Here is a 16,968-nt window from a genome sequence, read left to right as displayed (position 1 = left end):
CTCCAGATGCCTCAACTTCCCACTGATAATGCAGAGACTGCAGTGCTCTGTTCTATCAAAAGCATCTTGGAAAAGGAACTGCCTCTTCCTCTGGGTGTATATAAGCAAGATCTAACACAATAGACTACTAAGGGGACACCTAAGCACTATTATGTGACCATTACTAACATAATAACACTTTCTTAGCAGGTACGCTTTTGAGGAAGTCTCGGTATTTCTTCAAAGTGACAGATTATGACCCAAAAACCTATAATGTGGTCATTTCACTCATACAAAAACATGCTGCTAATACACTGGATGCACAGAAATTGAAGACTGGCTTTTTGATCTTCAGGGTAAGGCATCATGGACACAGTTGTTTTCCATGTGGCTTATTTTACCTATAAACAGAGATGAAGGAGTAAATTGCCTCTTAGGCTGTAAAAGGAGAGCGGTCGGTATTTTGAGAGAATTTCTGGATGCTTTCTATGTTAGGATGCCAAAGGGAAGGTGAGGTTAGGCGATCTCATCTCTTCATATCTCATCTTAACATTTCTTGAGTTTTGATCTCTGTAGCATCCCAAAATAGCCCCGGGAAACTCAGAGAACTGCCAGGTTACAGCAGATGCCAGGACAATGTCCTTTGTGCCCTGCAGCCCTGGTGAGATGCCTTGCTGGTGCAGCGCAAGGCATGACAACCCAGCACAAACCGCAGTGCTCCAGGCCAAGCAGGGGCAAGAACTGCCTCTTGCTCCCCCAGAATGGGCCTGTCTTACTTGTCCTGCCTTTTTCTGTCAAACAAACGCTGTGCAAAGCTGAGCACACTGGGTACGTTGGAAACTCAACAGCTCCCTTCACAACACCTATGGGAAGGCTTTACCCCCGTTCACTGCAGAGCCAAACCACGCCTTACCCAGCACCTCCACCACAACTTGTCTGGGGTTTTTACTTGGTGACCATACAGAGATGTGCCACTGCAAGGACAGTTATCGTCAGAGCGTTGCCAGGCTTGCAAGTGCAATTGCCAGTGCAGATGGATGCTAGCCTTTTCCAAAGTGTTTTTGTTGTCAGCTGCGGGGTGGGGGAGGACTAAACCTAAAGAATAAAAAGGAAGCAGAGACTGGTGTGATCCTAACTTCACGTTCTCCTGATCACAGGAGAGGTTTGCCCTAATCCCAGACTTTGAATAATTGATGCCATAACTCTAACAGCTATAGCTTTGTAGCTCGTAAAAAACAGTGGCAGTGTTCTCTCATGGGAAGTAAAAGGTATAATAAAAAGAGCATCCCTCCAGTGAGTGGAGTAACCTGTCTCTGTGCAAGGAGATCTTTTGCCTGGGGCAGGTATTAGCCCTGCAGGATGGCAAGGGGCTGACTTTGCCTGCCAGGGAATGGCTCCTGCTCCTGGTAAATGGGGAAATCACTCCTTCCAGGATCCTCACCACTAGTCCCCCAAGAGTCACCAGATACCGAGATCCCTCTGTGCTCTACCATGGTGCATGTCCACCTTGGTTAGTCACCCATTTTGAAAGAAATGACCCACTCGTGGGAGCTGATGGCAAAGTTCTCGGTTCCTTCAGAAAGAGGTAGTTGCCTAATCAGGGAGGCAGAATAGAGGACAATTTTGTTCTGCTCTTGTTTTGTATTTAAAACTTATTCTTCTTCTTTATTCCCCTCAAATTGATCCTTAGGTGTGTTCATTTAATTTTTTCTCTCTCTTAGTATATTCCCCAGGATGGGTGAAATACAGCGAGTATGTCAGCTCTGCCTGTCATGTCCTCCATGGGAGGTCAGCCCATGGCTCAGCTCAGGCTCAAGTCAAGCTTCTGATTCCCCTCATAAATATGCAATATTGCAGGACGTGTGAGAGCTGAATGGCAAGGCCAGAACGCGCCATTAACAAGGGCACCAGGACTATTGTGGGGTGCCTGGTTAATGAAGGAAGTGGATTGTCGTGCTGCTCTATCACAAAACTGACCACGCTATAGGTTTTAGTAATGTAATGATATTGGTACAAATCCACACAGCCGATTATACAGAAAATATTCCCACCTAGATAAAGCCTAAGCATTTTAACATGAGAGCTGTAATACCAGCTCCTATTAGCCTGTCCAGCATACTGCCCCTGAGAGCAGTAAAGCTTCATCCGGAGTAGGTGTATGGTGGTATATTCGCTTGGTTTATTTTCCAACTTCTTGCATCAGTGCCTGAGGGCAACCAGCGGTGGTATCTTTGCACAGAAGTTTACACGGGTTTTCTTTGCACAAGGAGCGTGCAAGTGCTAAGATTCATGTGGCCCAAATCTTCCTCTCTCAGCAGCTTTTACCGCTGTTATTCATCAGCGGCGTTATTTATCACTCAATACCTTTTGAGATGCATCAAATCTTTTCGGCGAAGCAAAATGGATATTATCCCTTGGCAGGTTGAGAGGGGAATACAGTGCAGGCAAGGATGCAAAACTGAATGGACGTATCTGATACCTCTAGGAAGCCTTTGATTAAATATAGACATGAAACACTAATACATGGCTGTGAGGGAAGTTTAATGTTGTGTGATAGAGCTGAGCAATGTAGAGAGCCTATTTCTTATCTCTCACCAGTTTTGACTTCACTGAGATATTAATCTGCTTCTGCTTTTTACCAGAAGGAATGTGGAATGAAACCCAAAAGTAAAAAAGGATTTTGTGCCATTTATTCCTTTGCAACACCACCCGTTTCTATCAGCTGAAGATCTAACCCATAGTGCTTGGCAGTCTATACACCTCCCAACCCCTCTGTAACAGTAGTCATCTTTTTTTCTCCCAGAATAGCATTTTTATGTTATTTTCTCCCAAAGGCATGGCTCATAAATAACTCTGCCACGGTGTATAACCATTCTAAATGGAATTTATACACCCTGATATATTTTGGGGAATATGTTTAGTAAGGGTTTTTTATTATGCTATCTTTACATGTCATCATAGTAATAGCTGCTACACTGTATTCGTTTCATCTCAGCAAAAACACTGGAATAACAGAAGAAAGATGAGGCTATACTACTTTCTTACAACGCTTTGTAGAAGATTTGGGTTGAGATTCTTGAAGCTTTGACATCTGGGTGAGATGCTTTGTGAAGTTTCTGACCAGTCTGGGTCATACTGTTTCTCAAAGGAAGTTTTGTATTCGTCCTCGGTTCCTTGATGAACTCCAGTCTGCTGCGTGTTAATTGAAGTTGATTCCAAATCGACTCATTCCTATTTTGCCTTCTATTTCTTTCACTTCTTCCACCCTTGCGCAGTTTTGATGCATCCTGGGGTAGAGGCTGTATCCTAGGCAGGTTTTGCCTGCCACTAGGGAGGATAAGGCATCTTAGATCCAGTGTAGATTCAGAGATTTGTTGGAATGTAAGACTGCTGTGAGTACACTTACTGATTTACTTTGGTTCCTGACATGGAGGGGTGGATTGCCAGCTATATTTTTGTTTCAGGAGAATTCCAAGGTTCTGAAACAAGATTTTGCCCTGGCCCGAGATGTGACCAACTACTTTATCCTGAGCCCAGGAACGTATGCTGTCATTCCTGTTGCATCAGAAGACCAAGAATTTGAATTTCTCTTACGAATTTTCCTGAAGAATCAAGACTACAATGGGTAAGATGATGATAAGTACTCCTTATAGGCCCCGGACTTACAGCGTACCAGGATTTAACAATTGAATGTCAAGATAACTAATGTGGCAATTTGCTTTTAGCATTCTCTAGAAGTGCATTGGGAAGACAAAGCTGAGCGTTAAGTGCCCTGTTGAGGGGAATCAGATGTACACAATCAGATGTGTAGGGGTGGCCACCGCAGAACAGAGTAATAGCTCATCTGCAGTCATCAGGGGTCTCATCTTCAGTACAAACAGCCACACTTCCTAGGGCGCACAAGTGAGCAATAGTTGTGAGATATGTCCTGCCAGCTCATAGTGAAATCTCTCTTTAAGGAAAGGAGGACTGAGAGCTTGCTTTTCCTAACAGTCATTAAGTAGTGTCATAACTGTTGTGCCAGCTGGACCCCGTAAGGATCAGATCCCCACTCTCCTCAGGGTGGTGGAGAAGCAAAGACCAGTGAAAGGCTGTGATCCTGTGACCCAGTTACTTTGGGTAAAGTCATTACACAGACTGGCTGGTAGGACTGGTGTACGAGAGGTGCCTTAAAGGGTAAGTCTGATGGAAGAGTGTTATACTAGTAAACAGCTTCTACCAGATTTTTGTGTAAACATTTGGTTATGCTTTATCTAAAGGAGGAAACTGCAGCGCTCAGCGTTACCACACAGCTTCACGTGTCAGATACACAGTGGCTTGCTTTCAAGCAAGTTTTATAGTGGAGGTGATAACAGAGCTTACCTGATAGGCCTAATCTTAATAACGAGATTGTTTCCTGGGCATTGGCCTCTGACAAAAATATCACAGAATCAACTATGGCAACTGCTTAGTTTTGGAAAATAAATATGAGAAGACTGTCCTTTGGGCTAGACTGACTTCAGTGTGATGATTCGTGCATAGGACAGCTCAGCTCTGGGAGGTAGCTTTTTCCAGGGAAGTCTCCAACCCTTACACACATTCATGGGCAAGCTCCAGGGCAGCCCTAAGGAGACTGCATCCCCTTCCCACTGGTCTCAGTGGATGCTTAGCACTCAGAAAGCATCGGGAGTCTGGGCCTTGCTCTTCACACTGTCTTGGGGGACTGCGAGAGTCCCCTAAGCAGGTAGGCGCAACTACTACTCGTAGTTATGGCACCATGGCTCGTACTAAGGAGAAGGGAGGGCGAGCACTACACGCTGAGAGGGTGCTGTGTAGGCTACCATGTGTGGCACTATGTTCACTGTCTGGAGGCTGGCACCTTACAGGGAGCTCAGGGAAGCTCACAGATCTCTGGCTGGCCTAATTTCTTCACTGAAAGCAAACCTCAAAGGCTGAAGGCTGCTACTGAGTCAGCCTTAGTAGCAGCTGTAGGAATGATGCCCCTGGCTTAATTTTATGTAATCTGCAAACATTTAAAACATGTTGCGTTTTCATAGCCTGCATGCTCTTATTCAAGGAAGTGTTCAATTTTATTGTCATGACTGTTGAACTAGGTAAAGGGAAAACAAGTGACTTTTTTGTGTGGCTCAAGGTAAAGCAATCCTTGCTTCTGCTTGGCAAGATTAGTCCTGGCGTGCTCAATGGTGTGACCAGTCACCCGTTCTCTGCTGCTGGCCCCTGCCAGGGGCAGCTCAGGGAAGGTAATGGTGCCAGAGAGGTCAGAGACTCAGACCTGCTCATGTGTGGTTGCACAGGGAAACCTGGGAGAGGTATTACAGGTGTGACTGAACTATGACAGCCTGGGAGGCTTGAGTGCTGGGCACCTGGCTGGACCATGGACCAGGGGAAGCGGTCCTTGTCTGTGCCTGCCTCCCACCGCATCTACAAAGCAGCGCTCCAAAAAAGCCATTCTTTCCCAGTGTGACTCTTGTAACTCTTTTCTAGGGAGCCAGACTTCCCACTCAGCCCAGTGCTGCCACAGGTAAGAGGCTGTGAAAACTGATCTAGATACTGGTGGTGGTGAATGGTTCCCAGGGAGCTACCATGGCCAGGTTCTAGTGAAACTTTCTCTCCTTCCCTTCCCTGTACAACAGCCACTGCTCTGTGCTTGTCTCCTTTCACTGCCTGGTACCTGTCCTGAGTCCAGCTTTGGCACCCTTACCTTTCTGTGAGAGAGGGTGGCCAAGCTGAGATGCCTCTCTGGGATTCAGACCGAAGCCCTTCCTCTTCACATTTTCCTCTTTCATAACCTGGTTTCTTAAGGAAACAAAGTGTATACGGTCATTCTGCCAGCCTGTCAGTCTGTCCCTCCTGCCTTACAACCTATTGATCAACCAAATGTGGCAGGGGGGAAGAGTATTTCAAAGACATTAAATTCTTCCAGGGCCTGTAAAATGGGTATCCAGGGAGAAGAGAGGGGGAAACTGATGGAAGAGTCACAGCGTGAGTTTGACCCTTTTTAAAAAGAAGCCACACCTGAGATGGAGGGCATACATGTTCTCCCTGTAGGAACGACTTCATTTCAAGCTTGCACCTTATTAAGCACAGGAGATCACACAGGCTAGGCCCAAAGCAGATTTCTTCTGATTTTTCACCAGGATATCTTTACAGACCTAAGGGAAATTGCACCTGAAAACTGGGTGAGCCTGAGTCTGTTCAATAGAGCCTGAGTCTATGCTGTGCTGCTGTCTTCCTGACGCTTGAAGCTAGGGTTGCTTGCAAAACTGTGCCTCTGCGTGGGCTGTTATTTATAGTAATGCAACCTGAGTGCAGGTCCTTGAAGCCAAAGATGTAAAACTGCTTCAAGAGAAGGGAAAATTGGGTCCTTTTCTTTTGATTCATTTTCCAGCCTGCAATTAAGGCCCATTAGTGAGGCAGTGTAAATGGTGGTTTATTATCCTTTCCACTGAAAAGCTGTCAGTTTATTTGCCCGGTGTCATTAACCAACGTTTTACCTTTGACAAATACAGCACCCATTGTTTCCGCTCCTGATCAAGCAAGTGGGCCTCAGTGGTGTGAATTATCTCGCACAGAGCTGAAGGAATACACCTGTCTGAGAAAGGATTACAGGGCTGGGACCTGAGCATCCTACTTGCTTTCTACCACTTCCACCAAGTGTCCCCCCGTCACCTGGCTGTCCCAGACTCCCCAGCATCACTCAGGTGCAGTCAAGCCTGCCTTAGAAGGGTGCTTAAAAGGGACTAGAGAAGGGAAAAATCCACAGCTGCTGTATTTGTTTGTTCACCTCATTATACCTTTCTTGGTGCATCTTCCTGGGCCTTGAGCCAGGGGTCTCAACTGATGGCTGTCAGTCAAGATCAGGCCTCGTATGTCTATTCTCATTTATTTACTTGCTGAACTCCATCCCACCTGTTTTCTGTCATGCTCCTCAGATCTTGAGCTGCTCCCTGAATAATTGAATTACTCACGTGCGTACCTTTTCTTTGATCCAGGATGAACTGAGACTCAACCAAGACAGCCTCTATAAGACTATCTTCCTAAGATACGCTAATCAGGTACCTTATCTGCAACATCTTGATGAAAAATAAAAACACAAAAGGCATGTGGATTTGTAAAAAAAAAAAAAAAAAACCCTAATCATTATTCATACCCATCCACTTAGAAAAATATTTTTTTGGAAATGTGTGTTTATCCTCAAGTGTATACCCTCGAAACAGTATTAATTCCTGTGCCAAAATCCCCAGAAAAATGGGACATTGAGCTGGAAGAGACTGGCTAGCCCCATATATCAGAAGAGGAGTGGAGATCTGTGGTGGTGCTGGTGGTGGGATTGCATGTGTGTATTTTTTTTTGTCTTTGGTTTGTTTCTTTACAAAAAAGCAGTTAGAAAGCTTCATCTATTCCCTCCTCTCATCAGCATCATTTTCCATTTGTCTTTACGGCATTTGGAAGCCAGACATCAGGCAATGTTTGAGTAATTGATTCCTGCTCTTTCTGAGCCAAACTGTTTGTGTTCACAGAGATGCTTTTAATGGTTTAATAAACTGTTATAAAGAACTCCTTGACTTAGTCAAGAGGAAAAAAATCACCGCCAAAAGTCTTTGCACAATAGACTTCTTGTAGTTACTAGTTATATCAATGCATTAAGGTGAAAATGGCACAGGCTGTCACGCAGAATGCACTGGAAATGTCTTGCACGGGGAGGGAGACTTTCGTACAACGGTGGACCGGGCAGCTGGAAGGCGATAGTGCCCGTCTTCTCAGCTCACTTACTCAGGTACCCGGATGTATGTGTGGAGCAGCAGCTCCCCGGCTTGAGGCCAGTGAAAAGGATGCCATTGAAAGTAGGCAAGCGTTGCCATCACCACTGACAGCAGAGATGCAATCCTGTGGTGATGGGAGGGCTTGTAACTTCCCTCCAGACCCTGGCAGTAGAGAATGGCAGGTGGCCCCACGGCATGGAGGGCTTGGTTTGCAGCTCCTCTGACATGAGCAGAGCTCCTTCTGAGCTACCACAGTGCATGAGTGAAGAAGTTTGAGGCAAAAGTGAAGCAGGAGAAAACCTTATGGTCACAGACCTCTCTTTCTGTTTTATTCTGCATTAGGGCTCAACAATTGATGCCTCACAGCTGCAACAACTCCTTAATGAAGAGGTCCTGCAAGGTAAAGCTTTTACAACCCAGCTAATGTCTTTTGACATTTCCCTATCGTTCTTCTAGTGTAAATTAGATAGAGGATTTAGCCGTATCCTGATGTTCCTCAAAAAATCCTCAGTGTGGCTTATTGCACTGTTGGAGCCTGAAGAACGAGGAGTGCCTCCACCATGGCTCCTTTATACTCACAACAGTTTGGTTTTTTCCAGAAAAAAAGAGATACTATCACTCACATGAAGAGGGCGATGCAACCCAGCCCAGCTGCCAACAGACTCTTTAGTGCATGGCTGCCAGCAAAGTCATGTGTTTGTGCCTGCACAACTGCTGAATTGCACCTTCTCCCCCTGGCTCTGCCCTATGGTCTGTGAGCAGTGCCATGGTGGCCTCTGCCCCGTGACATCGTGCCTACCCTGCCCCATGCTGCGATGATGACCTTCTCCTAGACACCCCACAGCCCCTTGCTAGCCTCCCCGACCAGCTTCAGCCCCTCTAATTCCAGCAGGAGCTCGGTCCCTGGCAGGGCTGCAGCACCGAGCGCAGCACTGGGCAGCTGTGTCCCCCGCTCTCCTTGCTGCATCCCGATCCCCCTCAGATCCACTGTGGTCTGCAGTGCTCCTCTGCTGATGCGTAGGGCTGACTCTCAGCACTTCCCACGCTTCCTGACCTGCCCACTCCAAATACAGCATGTGACAGGCACAGCCTGAGAGCTCAAACCAGTTCAGTCATGCACAAAGCTCAGAGTGCTCTCTGGCTCGCTAATTCAGCATAAGTAGCCTTTCTTATCACTGCTATTTCATCGGTCCATATTCCCGCAGGGAATAGTTTCCATCAGGGAGGCAGGTGGATGCAGGATGTGCAGAGTAACTGTGAGTCTAAGCTGGGCAGCTTTCCTTGGGGCTGGGAGCATTGCTGAGGTCTGAGATGTGTCAGGCTCCTTTCATGGATCTACGCCTGACTTGTTGCCCTCTCTGCTGATTCAGAGCCTGAGCCAGGTCCTGGGGTTTTCCAGGAACATGGTCCTGCAGATTGATGTCCCCCTTCCCTCTGAACAGTGACCTGGAGGTAGGGTGCTCAGCCAGCAAGGGAATGGTGCCTCTCCCACCCCCCTCACTCCCTCTGATTTCTTCTGTTTTGTCAATCCTTGCAGATGAAATGGCCAGCCTGGGAGGAAGATTCAGCTTCGATTCGTGTAGAGGCATTTTAGCTCTGATGGATGTATCCTTTCAGCAGAAGCAATAAACTTCCCCAGCATTGCCCATCCTTGCCTTGAGTTATGGCTGAGCTGAGCATCCCAGTGTGAGAACCTGCAAGTAAATATTAGCCACAAGCCTCAATAGATAACTGTTCCAGAGTCTATGCAGGACTTTGCCATGCGTGCCCCGGCTCTGAGAGCATCTCTGTTGAAAGACAGAGCTCAGCCTCCAATTTGAAAGCTACTGCTACCAGTAGACATTGTCCCTCTGATTTTCCCCTCTGTGGGCGTTCACCCTCAGGCTTGGGGTCCCAGGCTGAGCTTGGGGTGAGGAGGCAGCACAGAACCCAGACACGGCTCGGCTCTCCCACCATGGCTGCACCCACACCTGCCTCTGAAGGCAGCAGCCAAGCGCTAGCTCTCCCAGCATCTCCAGCAAAAGCTGGTGTTAGGGGGAAGGCACTGTCACTGCTGAATCACAGGCGTGTGCCTGGAAGGCTGTTCATCCTTTGGCGTGTACCTTCCCTATTTAGATGGATCGTGCAGTCTTTTTACTGTTAACAAGACAACATTGGAAATACATTGCTGGCCGTTGTAGAACAAGAGGGCTTCTTGATGAAAACATAAATTCTCCCTGGTGTGTTTTCTCTCGCTTGCTTACTTGCTGTCTCTTTTCTTCCATGCCTTGGAATAAGTTTGAGACATTTTCAGACCTTTACAAACTACTGAGGAATGAGTAAAAATGATCGGCAGTGCCTCTCTCTTACCAGCTTGCTACATCTACCCAGCCAAAGAGATTTCTCCCTCTTTACAAAGCCCTCCTAGTCTAAGAGGATGCTGTGAATGCATGGCACGTGCAAGGAGCTGGCAAAGCTACTGCTCTGCTTTAATTCAAGATGGATTTGTCCGTCTCTGGGCTGCATACAACCCATATACAGTGTGACCTATCCTGGCCTGCAAAGACAGGAACAACCTTTTTCAGCCAAGTTTCACGGCAGTAGCACTTGTCTGCCTGTATTTCACTGGAGATGAGTTTTGCTTTCAGAGAGCTTTTGCCATCCCCGTTGCATTAAGTGAAGTGTTGCATGTCTGCATAGGACATCTAGACGATGTACAGAGGTGAGGAAGTCCCCTAATGTATTCCTCAGAGCATCCCAGAAAGATGTCTGTTGACACCAGCCCATGGCGAGGATGTGTTTCCTTGCTTACAGCATATGTACAGCTGAAGGGCTACCAGTAACTACTGATAGCAGGGGTGAGGATCAGCCTCTCATGCTCTCCTTCTGTGCATGCTCAGCTTGGAGGATCTAGCCAAGGTTGATGCTACACTGCCCTGCGCACAGAGACACTGCAAAATGCGCAAGCTACATCAGCCTGGAGCACTGGGTCTCGTTCCTTCCCAAAGGTTGCCGTGTTCAGTGCCTAAATGTAAACCAGATCAATCACTGCAGGATCCTTTGTGGTTAAAGGCACCATATAAATACAAATCGACTGCTGTTTATGAGCAGCTGTACAATGTGCCAAAAAAGGTGAGTCTAATTCTAAATATAATTGAGAGCAGAAAAGTTCTTGGCACACACAAAGTAACAAGCAGCAGAGACTGCATCTCTTCTCTTTCTTTTTGTGAATGAAGCTGTGTCGTAGGTAGATCCTGGGGAATGAAGATAGTCAGGTTCAGCTCTCGTTATCTGTTTGATTCTTAACTAAATGCATAGCTCAACTCTAACGGAAGACTCACGCTGCAGGAGTTTGGGAGCCTCTGGAGACATCTTGCTAAGTACACGGTACATGTGGGCTGCCCTCTGTTCTCTGCCAATACTGTACTCTTGGGCTTTTCATGAGCAGGGTGCAGGCACTCTGTGATATCAAAAAACTGTGGGAAAACATATTGCAAGGGTTGGGCAGCTTAGCTGGTCCAATTTCTGTCTTCTGATGCAAAGGCTGACAACTGTACTAGGTGGGGTGTGTAAAGCGCTCACAATGAGCAGCTGAGGCATTTTAAGCGGAGAATATTGAGGAATAAGCGGGAAAAGCTTGTAAGCCCCATTAGGCCCAGACTGTGATGGAACTCTCTGTGTTTGTGTGCCACCACGTGAAGTTTTTTAAAAGCTTTCTGAGCTGAAATGAGTTCTCAGAAGCAGTCATCTGAAAAACATCACTTCATCACCACTGCAGTTTTTAGTGCATGGGGTCTGATGAAACTGTCTCTGGTTTCAGGGACATCTCCGCTCCAGGAGAAGCATTAGGCCTGGAAGCAGTGAGGATGATAGCTTGGTGTTTAGGGCCCCACCTAAGTTCAGATGGCTTCTCGGAGTCAGGTTCTTCTCCCTCCGGGCTTGCTTCAGGAGGGGAAGATTTCCTGAATCCTCAAAGCTGCGTGGGCTGGAAGAAATTTGGTATTCCACTCAAGCTCATTTCATCCCACCTGAGGTGGTCTGAGGCTATGTGGCACATGTGGTGCTCGTTCCCCATCTAGTGAAGGTGCTCTTCCCACTGAGAGTGGCTGCAGGTGTGGCTTGTAGGGGGTTTGGTCAGGGGTGTGCTGGGAAGATGGCTGCACACCCTTCTGAGGCTTGATGATTCCTGGCTTACTTGATGTTTTATGGATGGTATCTCTCTGTCAGCGAAGGTGTGGGTATTTCTCTTGCTCTCTGCATGCATAAACCTGTGGGCAGGAGCAAAACAAAAGGCTTCTATCCACCTAAAATTGTGGGATTTCTTATGTGCTAATGCTAAAAAAAGGTTAGAAGGGCAGTGAGATGACTAATTGTTTTTAACTTCTGCTTTTTCCTTACCCCTTTCTTTCTATCTATTAGCACAGGATGTTGCCTTTACTGCTGGAAAGTATTAGTGGTGGAGGGCTGAGAACAAACTTCCTAGGATGTGTGTCTAGCAGTGGGTCAGTATTGCAAAGAGCTGGGGTGTATTTACTGCTCCTTCTGGAAACAAATCTGCTTTGGGATGGTCTGTTTATTAAGGAGGGAAAATAACCTACATGATTAGATGTAGTATTAAATTTGGGGAATGCAGATGTAGGCTTGAAATCTATGTTTGTGCTGTTTTACAGGATATTTTCAAGAGGGAAGACAGAAATCACTCTGGATTTCTTGATGTGTCTGAACTGAAGAGTGCGATCCTGACAGCAGGTATGTCTGGATGCGCTGAGCAGCTCTCTTCTTCCCTGTGGCAGTGTAGGAAAGGCTGAAAAGGGAGAGAGGGAAGAAGAAAGAGCTTTAAGAAAGAAGTGACTTGGACTGTGTAGAGAAGCCAGTTAGATAACCTCTCTGTTCAGAGCTGCCTGTCTCAAAAGGATCAGTTTTTTTGCTGTAAGTCAAGATGGAAAGTTAGTTCTGGTGCAAAGCCTTCTCCTTGCTGTGTGGTCCTGCTGCGCGGGATGCGGAGGAGCACTGACCAGTGCGGTGGCACCCAGGTTTGGCACTGCAGAAGGGAAGCTAGCAGAGCTGCACAGAGACCCTAGGGTCAGCGTGAGCCTGGAGACTGGATTGTCCTTAGTCACTGTAGGTCGTGGACAGAAAATACAGTGGGGAAAGGAGCAAGGGGCAGACAATTTCTGCACCTTTTGGTGCAAACTGGAATTCATGCAGTCTCTCTCCAGGGCAGTGAATAAGTCTGTGAAGGAAAGCTACAGTGACAGACTCTTATTTAGTTTGTACTGACCTCTGTTGGCTACACTAAGGCTGAAACTTCCAGCGAGTACATCAGTCCTCTTCGTGCTAGTTCAAGCTGGGCCATCTCTCCAGAGGCTTTGTGCGTGAAGTATGTCTCGGAGACGGCAACTCACCTGTAAACTTGCTGCAGAGAAGTTCCCATTTGGCTACCTGGAGCTTTCAGTTGTATCGTTCCTAGGAGGAACCCAATGCAAAAAGGTTATCAGCAGAAGCCACTAACCACGGGGATATATGTGTAATTTTCCTCTTCCTAAGAGGTGAACAGAGCGGTGGCATTCGTGCCGCATCCTGGGATGCGGTGGCAGCCAGAAAGCATTGGCGTGAGAAGAGCAGCACTAATGTGCCGGATAACAAAGGAAGCTGCAAGGCTGATTCTGTAAGAAAGGTGCTAAAATGTAAAACTGGGAGGAAAATTGCACTGTGAGAAGTTCTGGCAGCCAAAACAGTGCAGATATTTGAAGGGCTTTAAAAACAAAAAAATAAAAAACTATTAACTGGCTAATTCAATACATGTTATGCTATAAGCGGTTATAAGTGTGGGGGGAAAAATAAAATTATAAGCCCATTCTTGCCTGCTCCTGAGCCAGACGGATCTGGCTTTGCATTTGGATGACCCAGGCTTTTAAATGAGAAAGAGCAGGTGGCCCCAGAAAGAGCTTGTGAGGCTGGTGCTACCTCTGAGAAAAGCTACTAATATATCTAAATATAGCTCTCAACCAGCTGTGCCCTGAAGAGTTTGGTGGCCATCCCTCCTCAGCAAAACACTGAAATGGGTGCTTACATTTCGTTGTTGTCTTAATGCTTCGAAGGGCAATAGTAATGGGTCGCATCTTCAGCCAGAGTAAAGCAGGGTGCCTGCACTGCTATCAGTGCTGCCCTGAAAGGCACCAGCATCTGCCCTAGGGTACTTATGAACACCTCACTGGCAATGTTAAATGCATCAAAATAATAATTATTTGAAAAGGGAAATGTATAGCCAGTATCGTAAAGCTTAACTAAAACCGGAACAAGGAAACCAACGGACAAAAGGTATGGGGAGCAAGGCAAGAAATAAGCAACAGCGGGTAACTGAAACATATTTTGGCAGCTGAGAGGACTTGCACCTCGCTCTTGCTAAAGAGGTTAATTGAGAAATGTGGCTAGGTGAATAAAATTCAGAGCAGGCATATCCTAGGCCTCACCATGCCAAATCATCACTGTTTTGCTAGTGTGAGGTGTGAGTGTAGCATCTCTTAAGCAGCTCTTTGCTGGAATCCGCTCTTTAGATAGAGCTTAGTATATTTCCATGGTCTTTAAAGTGTTGAAAAGGAATTGTTGCTCGCTGCTACAGTGGTTCTTGACAGTGGTTTAAAATTGTGAAACCAGAATCAAAGAAGAAATTTCATTAATCGGATTTTGTAATTACTATCTTTTCCCCCTAAATAATAATAAAAAAAAATCTAAATTGGGTTTGCCTCAATTTGAAATGTATCTTAAGCCTAAATGTATTTTCATTATTTCAATATTCAGCGTTGTATGTCTGCTTACAAAATTTTTAGGAAATTAAAGCAACTTTGCTGGAGACCTTTCCGTCTCAGGGGCTGCAACCAGATTTTGTGGGCATGCTAATCCACCTCCATCAGTGATATGACCTGATGACCAGTGATATCACCTCCACTAGAAACCATTACCCCCACCTTCTTTTTTTTTTTTTTCCTTTCTCCTGATTATTCACCTAATTTGGCTCCATGATGAGTGCATTTAGAATTGAGAAGTTCACAATTGGTTGAAAAAGCTAGAAAGCTACTTTTCCTTTTCTGGCTGAGCCACTAAAAGCTAGGGGTGAGCAAATGAGACTGCCTTCTTCTGAAGTCCAGAAAATGCATTAACTTGAAGTCCTCAGTCCAGCACTCTGCAGCAAACTTCTCTTTTGTTTGGTAAATCAGCTTTAAGTGCAAAATATATTTAAATCCCCCCTCCCTTTTTTTTTTTTTTTTTAAATTTAGCCAGCACATTTAGGGGAGTTTTATTTAACTAATAAAAGAATCGTTCGAAAAGGCAATTTTTGTTCATTCAATTGAATACAAATTTCCATCCAAATGGAGTGTGACACAAAAACTAAATAATTAGCTAATAAAAAAGAAATGCACCCTTCGCTGTTTTCTAATGTAAGAGGAAAACGTAAAAATTAAGAATCGTGGGCATGCAATACTGCATAATAGCCTGAGCACACGATATCTCCCTGCTTAGCAGAAAGCACTGGTGGTATTGTAAATGCTATGCTCAAACTTTAATGGTTATGAGCCAAAGAAAATCACCCTTTCTTCTAGAAAATAAAAGGTAAAAATGCAAAGCATTATTTAATTCAACATTTCTTGCTTGCTGACCTAAGCTGCAGTTGAAAGAGGTCACTGGAAGCACTTTGGTGTTGCATGGCCCTCCCCAGGCTCCTGTGCCCAGGCCGGTGGGGGGGAACATGCTGCAGACCGGGCTGGAGACAGGAGGTCACAGGAGGAACAGCTTCTTTCTAGGGTGCGCTCCTCTGTCGTCCCCCGTGTTATTGCTCCCCTCTCTTCCATGTCTCACCTGCAGGCCTGACCATCAACGAGCATCTCCTCCGGCTGATAGCCCTGCGGTACGGTGATGCCACCAGGAGAATCGGCTTCTCCGACTTTGCCTGCTGCATGCTCCGCCTGGAGACCATGACCTGTGAGCCTTGCTGCCGGGGCCTGGGGTCCGGGGGAGGCGAGGGGACCGCGGTGGCCAGGCTGGGAGCGGGGGTGGGCTGCTCTGCCCAGGCGCAAGGGGCTCGCTCGCTGCTGGACGTGGTGATGCATGTCCAAAAGTCGCTCGGAAACAGCTAACCCGCCCAAGGTGCGCTTAGCCCGGCTTCTGCAGCCTTGTGCTGAGAGCAGCTGTGCGTTAAGACTCGTTCTCTGAAAACAAGCTGCGCCTGCCTCTGTATCGATGCCCTTCCAGTCAACCTTACCTGCGAAATACGGACAGTGAAATGAAACCAGCAGCTGAGACCCAGGTACCCAGCTCGTCTTTGGAACGAGCTGGGTTTTAGCAGTGCATTGAAATGAGCATTCATTTTTTGTCAGTGTGTTCGTTTTTTTTTTTTTTTCCTTTTAACCTCCGATGTGTTATGGGCCATCGATGGTCAATGGGTCAGTGTGAGTGACGCTACTCTAAAACTGTGTTTTAAGGCAGTGCAGCAGAGGCAGCTGAGAAAGCCAGCATGTTTTCTGATTTTAATACTTTTTTCATTAAAAAAGACAGCTTTTAAACACACACATTTCCACGATTATGTATGCCACTTGCTGCAGATGGAAATTCCTACAGCTAAAGCAGTCTTATAGCAGTAACTTTTTTTCCCCCTCATATTAAAAAAATCCTCTTGCATGCTAAGTGCCAGTATAAAGACAATTCCTTTAAATTCATTTGGAAAGGAATCACTAAAAGTTTCATCGCCGTCTGTAATGAGTACCTAAAATTGTTCTCAAGTCTTTCAGTTATCACTTTACAGGGAGTTTAATGTGGAATACGTTTTTTTTTTTTTTCTTCAAACTTTTCTAATCATTGTGAATAGGATTTTTACAGGAGAGGATAACTGTGCCAAATGGGAATAAAGGACAGTCCGCCTTTATAATGATGTGAATGCAGCAGTGAAGATAAAATCTGTCCTATTAAATCATTGCTTATCCTTTCAAGATAGCCAGAGATGAGTCCTCAGCCAAAAGCAGCAGCTTCTTTGCAGAGCCTATTCAACTGGAGGAAATGAAGTAGTAAAGGGACGCTTGCCTTTCCCTACCTCCTTTCAGCTCTGCTTTTTTTTTTATTTTTTATTTACATATGTAGCTCTATTGACTGTGAGCACAGGAAACTTTCTTGTCCTAAGGGCCCAATGAGTAGTGGGCTGTGGTATTCTGGCCTGACACCTTCCAGCCAGCATTGCACTTTTGTTTAGAGCCAA

General features: G+C 46.0%; 1 protein-coding gene across 5 annotated transcripts in view; it reads left to right on the top strand.

Annotated features, from left to right (window-relative positions):
* Positions 1-16,968, top strand: part of CAPN13 (calpain 13) — a 65,395-nt gene that overhangs the window by 35,227 nt on the left and 13,200 nt on the right. For 4 of the 5 annotated variants that reach the window (XM_068940109.1, XM_009686156.2, XM_009686147.2 and 1 more), the window contains exons 11-19: positions 187-335; positions 3,444-3,604; positions 5,464-5,500; positions 6,972-7,034; positions 8,085-8,142; positions 9,280-9,347; positions 11,040-11,108; positions 12,392-12,470; positions 15,585-15,701. In XM_068940109.1, coding sequence (XP_068796210.1) covers positions 187-335; positions 3,444-3,604; positions 5,464-5,500; positions 6,972-7,034; positions 8,085-8,142; positions 9,280-9,347; positions 11,040-11,108; positions 12,392-12,470; positions 15,585-15,701 — 801 coding nt within the window. The remainder of the gene's footprint in view (positions 1-186; positions 336-3,443; positions 3,605-5,463; positions 5,501-6,971; positions 7,035-8,084; positions 8,143-9,279; positions 9,348-11,039; positions 11,109-12,391; positions 12,471-15,584; positions 15,702-16,968) is intronic. The other variant, XM_009686140.2, reaches the window with a different exon arrangement.

Source organism: Struthio camelus, chromosome 3 (assembly GCF_040807025.1).
Source record: "Struthio camelus isolate bStrCam1 chromosome 3, bStrCam1.hap1, whole genome shotgun sequence".
In the NCBI taxonomy this organism is placed as follows: Eukaryota; Metazoa; Chordata; class Aves; order Struthioniformes; family Struthionidae; genus Struthio; species Struthio camelus.
Note: the sequence above shows the minus strand (reverse complement) of the source record. Positions and strands in the feature narration are given on the sequence as shown.